The sequence below is a fragment of the Lonchura striata genome, chromosome 36 (assembly GCF_046129695.1).
Source record: "Lonchura striata isolate bLonStr1 chromosome 36, bLonStr1.mat, whole genome shotgun sequence".
In the NCBI taxonomy this organism is placed as follows: Eukaryota; Metazoa; Chordata; class Aves; order Passeriformes; family Estrildidae; genus Lonchura; species Lonchura striata.
This window is the reverse complement of record NC_134638.1, coordinates 1,762,192-1,768,191: the sequence shown is the minus strand read 5'-3', so window position 1 is coordinate 1,768,191 and position 6,000 is coordinate 1,762,192. Positions and strand designations below refer to the sequence as shown.

The 6,000-nt window shown below is 66.7% G+C and overlaps 1 protein-coding gene across 1 annotated transcript in view; it reads right to left on the bottom strand.

The window, feature by feature from the left end:
* Positions 1-3,441: 3,441 nt before the first annotated feature.
* IQSEC2 (IQ motif and Sec7 domain ArfGEF 2) overlaps positions 3,442-6,000 on the bottom strand; it is a 30,025-nt gene continuing 27,466 nt past the window's right edge. Inside the window, 3 exon segments of the mRNA XM_077789667.1 lie at positions 3,442-4,103; positions 4,428-4,729; positions 5,736-5,785. Of these exon segments, the coding sequence (XP_077645793.1) occupies positions 3,686-4,103; positions 4,428-4,729; positions 5,736-5,785 (770 nt within the window). The 3' untranslated portion in view covers positions 3,442-3,685.

Below are 6,000 nucleotides of genomic sequence, written 5' to 3'. Positions count from 1 at the left end.
CCCTCGCACCGAGGGGAGCCGGGGGGGGTTCCCGGGCTGCCCGCCGGGACCCCCTCAGGGGGCCATGGAGGCCCCGCCGCCCCCGCGCCGCCCCCTCACAGGCCGCGGGCCGCCTCCCCCCCCACCCCGACTCCAACCGCGGGGAAACGGGGGGGTCAGGACAGCGCCCGCGAGCTCCGCCGAGCCGCCGGCCCCTCCGCGGTCCCTCCGCCGCCCCACCGGCCCGTCCAGCCCCGCCGCCCCGCGCTCCGGCCGCCTCACAGCCGAGGCCTGCCCGGTCCCCCCGGCCGGGCCGCCGCCGCCATCTTGGGTCCTCCTCCTCCTGCCGCCCGCCCCCCGCCCGCGCGCACGCGCGCACTGCGCAGGCGCGGCCGCGCACGCCGTCCCGAACGGTGAGGTGAAGCCGCGTGTCCTTCCGCCGCGGGAACGGGACGGGCGCCGAGCGCCGCCACAGCGCCGCGAGCGCCGGCGAGAGCGGGAACAGAGAGAGGCGGGAACAGCACCGGAGCCTCCCTGCCGCGGTCCGGGTGGCGGGAGGCGGTGTGGCGGGATGAAGGACGGGAAATAGTCCTCCAGGCTCCGCCCCCCCCGCGGCGGAGGGATCCGCGGCACCGCTCGCCTCCGCGGCTGGGTCAGCGCAGGGGCCGGGACTTGATGTGCACGTTTAAAGGGACGCACGGCGCATGCGCGCCCGGCGGCAGCGGGGAGGGCGGGGTGAGGCCGAGGGGCGGGGCTTGTGACGTCATGCTCCTTTACGCCACGCCCTCCCCAAAGACCCCCATGGACCCTAAAGACCCCTATGGACCCTTATGGACCCTATAGACCCCATATAGACCCCTATGGACCCCCAGGGACCCTCATGGACCCTATAGAGCCCCATGGACCCCTATGGACCCTTAGGGACCCTATACACCCCTATGGATCCTTATGGACTCTTATGGATCCTATAGACCCCTATGGACCCCCAGAGACCCATGGACCCCTATGGACCCTTAGGGACCCCAAAGACCCCTATGGACTCTTATGGACTCTTATGGACCCCCACGGACCCTCATGTACCCTATAGAGCCCCATGGACCCTTATGGACCCTTAGGGACCCTATATACCCCTGTGGACCCTTATGGACTCTTATGGACCCTATAGACCCCTATGGATCCCCAGGGACCCTCATGGACCCTATAGAGCCCCATGGACCCTATAGACCCCTATGGATCCCCAGGGACCCTCATGGACCCTATAGAGCCCCATGGACCCCTATGGACCCTTATGGACCCTATAGACCCCTATGGACCCCATAGACCCCTATGGACCCTTAGGGACCCTATACACCCCTATGGATCCTTATGGACTCTTATGGACCCTATAGACCCCTATGGATCCCCAGGGACCCTCATGGACCCTATAGAGCCCCATGGACCCCTATGGACCCTTAGGGACCCTATAGACCCCTATAGACCCTATACACCCCTATGGATCCTTATGGACTCTTATGAAGTCTATAGACCCCTATGGACCCCCAGAGACCTTCATGGACCCTATAGAGCCCCATGGACCCCTATGGACCCTTAGGGACCCCAAAGACCCCTATGGACTCTTATGGACCCCCACAGACCCTCATGGACCCTATAGAGCCCCACAGACCTTTATGGACCCTTAGGGACCCTATAGACCCCTATGGATCCTTATGGACTCTTATGGACCCTATAGACCCCTATGGATCCCCAGGGACCCTCATGGACCCTATAGAGCCCCATGGACCCCTATGGACCCTATAGACCCCTATGGACTCTTATGGACCCTATAGACCCCCACAGGACCCCCATATCTCCTGTAGTCCTGCAGCCCCTAAGGATTCCCAGGACCTATATAAACCCTGTGGCCCCTATAGCCCTCAGGGACCCCTATAAGCCTCAGGGACCCCTATAGCCCCAACAACCCCTATAGCTCCCATGGCTCCTAAAACTTTCATAATCCCTATAGCTCCCATGGCCCCTATAGGCCTCAGGGACCCCTTTAGGCCTCAGGGACCCCTACAGCCCCCAGGCCCCCTATAACCCCCATAGCCTCCATTGCCCCTATGGCCCCATATGCCCAAGGACCCCTAGAGTCCCTATAGCCTCTATAGCTCCAATGGCCCCTATAGCCTCCAGGACCCCTATAACCACCATGGCCCCTATATCTCCAAGGACCCCTATAGCCCCCATAGCCTTGATAGCCCCCATAGCCCCTATATCCCCAGGGATGCCTAAAACCCCCATGGCCCCTATAGTCCCTATAGCCTTGATAGCCCCCAGGACCCCTATATCCCCAAGGACCCCTATAGCCCCCAGGACCCCTATAGCCCCCAGAACACCTATATCCCCAAGGACCCCTATAACCCCCAGGACCCCTATAGCCCCCAGGACCCCTATAGCCCCCAGAACACCTATATCCCCAAGGACCCCTATAACCCCCAGGACCCCTATAGCCCCCAGGACCCCTATAGCCCCCAGGACCCCTATAGCCTCCAGGACCCCTATAACCACCATGGCCCCTATATCCCCAAGGACCCCTATAGCCCCCATAGCCTTGATAGCCCCCATAGCCCCTATATCCCCAGGGACCCCTATAGTCCACAGGACCCCTATAACCCCCGTGGCCCCTATAGCCCCCATAACATCTATATCCCCAAGGACCCCTATAGCCCCCATAGCTCCCATATCCTCCAGGACCCCTATAGCCCCCATAGCCCCTATATCCTCAAGGACCCCTATAGTCCCCAGGACCCCTATAGCTCCCATAGCACCCAGGACCCCTATAACCCCCAGGACCCCTATAGCCCCCATAGCTCCCATAGCACCCAGGACCCCTATAACCCCCAGGACCCCTATAGCCCCCATAGCCCCTATATCCTCAAGGATCCCTATAACCCCCAGGACCCCTATAGCCCCCATAGCCCCTATATCCTCCAGGACCCCTATATCCCCAAGGACCCCTATATCCCCCAGGACCCCTATAAACCCCCATGGCCCCTACAGCCCCCATAGCCCCCAGAACCTCCACAACCCCATGGTCCCTATAACACCCCCTATACCCCCCCAGACCTCTCCCATCCCCCTATCCCCCTCCCCACCCCATCCATCCCCTATAGCCCCCATAGGCGTGTCCCGCCCCCCAAAAAATCGCTCGCGGGGGGGGCCGGCCGGTCCGTTTATGAAGCATCAAATATACAGTCTCTTATATACAGGGCCCGGCGCGGGCGCATGCGGGTGCCTGGGGGGCTCCCCGGGGGGGTCCGGCCGCCTGGGACCCCCCCCAAAAATCCCCCGGGGGGACCCCAGGCGGCCGGAGGGGGTGGGTCGGGGGTCGGAGGAGGAGTGGGGGGGGAGGTTAAAGTGCCATGTGACATTCAGCCTGAGCTGGGAACGGGGTGGGGTGGGGGGGATTTGGGGTTTTGGGGGTGGAGGGGGGGGGGGCAGCATCGCTGCCGGACCCCCGGGATGGTGATGGGGAGGGGGGTTTGGGGTCACCCGGTTTTCCGGGGACCCCCCCTCCCTCCCCAGCCACGCTCCCGGGGGGAGGGCGCGAGCAGCCGAACACGAGCCACGTGCAGGTTTTTTGGTTTTTTTTTGGGGGGGGTGGACATGGGGGGGTTACAAAAAGAACCACCGCGTCCAGCAGGCCGGCGGGGCTTGGGGGGGGCGCTCAGACCACCGTGCTGATGCGGTTCCCCCCCTTGGGTTTGGGGGGTCCCTGGCCGGCCTGGGCCAGGGGCGAGGTGGGGCCGGCGGGCGAGTGGGGGCTCAGGGGGGTGTGGGGCGATGGGGGCGGCAGGGGGGGGTAGGAAGGGTGGGGGGGGATGGGCGAGTGGGGGGGCGCGTGGTGGTGGTGATGGTGGTGATGGTGGTGATGGGGAGGGGGCGCCGCCCCACCTCCTCCTCCTCCTCCTCCTCCTCCTCCTCCCCCCCCCCTCAAAGCCCCCCCGGCCGGACCCCCAACTCCGCCGCCCCCCCCCCCGAAGACGAAATGCTTGGCGGGGGCGGGGGGCGGCGGCGGCGGGTGGTGGTGCGGGGGGGGCCCGGGCGGGTACGCGTGGGGCAGCCCGTGGTGGGCTGGGGCGGGGCTGTAGAGGGGCAGGGGGGACAGCGGCTGCCGGGGGGCGCCGGGCGGAGCCCCCCCCCTTTTCCCGGGCCGGTGCAGGGTGTAATGGGGGTGCGGTGGGGGGAACCCCCCGCCGGGGGGGCCGTGCTGTTGAGGGGGCGCCGATAACGGCGGGGTGGGCCCGCCGTGGAAGCGCGGGGGGGCCCCGGCGGCGATGGCCGGCAGCGGCGGGGGGGGCGCGGGGCGGCTGGGAGGGGGCGGCTGCTGCGGGTACGGGGGGGGCGGCGGAGGGCCGGGACCCCCGCCCGCTCCCGCCGCGGCCCCCCCGGGACCCCCGTGGCAATACTGGGCGTGCAGCGCCTGCAGCTTGGAGGGAGCCTCGGGGGGCGCGGCGGGCGGGGGGTGGTGGTGGTGGTGGTGATGCGAGGAAGACGCCGAGGACGAGGAGGCCGAAGCCGAGGTGGGACCCCCCGCGCCCGGGGGGGGCCCCGCGGGGCCTTTTCCGCGGCGGCTGCCGAAGAGCGAGCCCAGGAAGGACGAGGAGTTGGAGACCGGCCGGGCCGGGGGTTTGTAGCCCCCCTCGGGGGTCGCCGCCGGCCCGCCCGGGCCCCCCCGCGCCTGCGGCCGGGGGCTGCTGATGATGGAGCCCTGCGAGGGGGCGGGGTCAGCGCGCCGAAGCCACGCCCACTCGCGCGTTGGCCCCGCCCATTCTGCCTGCAAGCCACGCCTCCCGCTCATTAGCCACGCCCCCCCCGAGCAACAAGCTGAGCGCTCATTGGTGGATAGGTGCGTCCATCAGTGGGTGGCCCCACCCCCGGAGCGCGCGTGGTCACGCCCATCCAGCCAGGCCACGCCCATTTTCCAGGTGAGGGGCGGGGCTAAAGTGGGCGGGGTTGGGGTGGCATTGAGGGGGTGACAGCAGGGGTGGCACTGGGTGACACTCGGGGGGTGTGGCACTCAGAGGGTGACACTCAGAGGGTGTGACAAGGGTGTGGCACTCAGGGGGTGACGTTCAGGGGGTGACATTGGGGAGGGTGTGGCACTCAGGGGTGGCACTTGGTGTGACAAGGGTGTGGCACTCAGGGGGTGACATTGGGGGTGTGACAAGGGTGTGGCACTCAGGGTGTGGCACTCAGGGGGTGACATTAGGGTTGTGGCACTCAGAGGTGGCACTCAGGGGGGTGACAGGGGTGTGACATTGGGATGTGGCACTCGGGGTGACAGGGGTGGCACTCAGGGTGTGACATTGGGGGTGTGACATTAGGGGTGTGGCACTCAGGGTGTGACATTGGGGGTGTTGGCACTCGGGGGTGACAGGGGTGGCACTCAGGGTGTCAGGGGGTGTGACATTAGGGGTGTGGCACTCAGGGTGTGACATTGGGGTGTGACATTGGGGGTGTGGCACTCAGGGGTGGCACTCAGGGTGTGACACTGGGGGTGTGGCACTCAGGGTGTGACATTGGGGTGTGACATTGGGGGTGTGGCACTCGGGGTGGCACTCAGGGGAGTGACAGGGGTGTGACATTGGGGGTGTGGCACTCAAGGTGTGACACTGGGGGTGTGGCACTCGGGGTGGCACTCAGGGGGTGACATTGTGGTGTGACATTGGGGTGTGGCACTCAGGATGGCACTCAGGGTGGCACTGTCCCCTCACCTCGATGGTGCTGTCCAGGGACCCCACGCTGTTCCGCCGGCCCCGCTTGCCTGGGGGGGGGGGAGCAGTGAGAGGAGACCCCCAGGGGACCCCCCAAATCCCCCCAGGACCCCCAAAACCCCCCAGGACCCCCCCAAATCCCCCCAGGGCACCCCAAATCCCCCCAGGACCCTCCAAATCCCCCCAGGACCTTCCAAATCCCCCCAGGACCCCCAAAACCCCCCAGGACCCCCCCAAATCCCCCAAGGGCACCCCAAATCCCCCA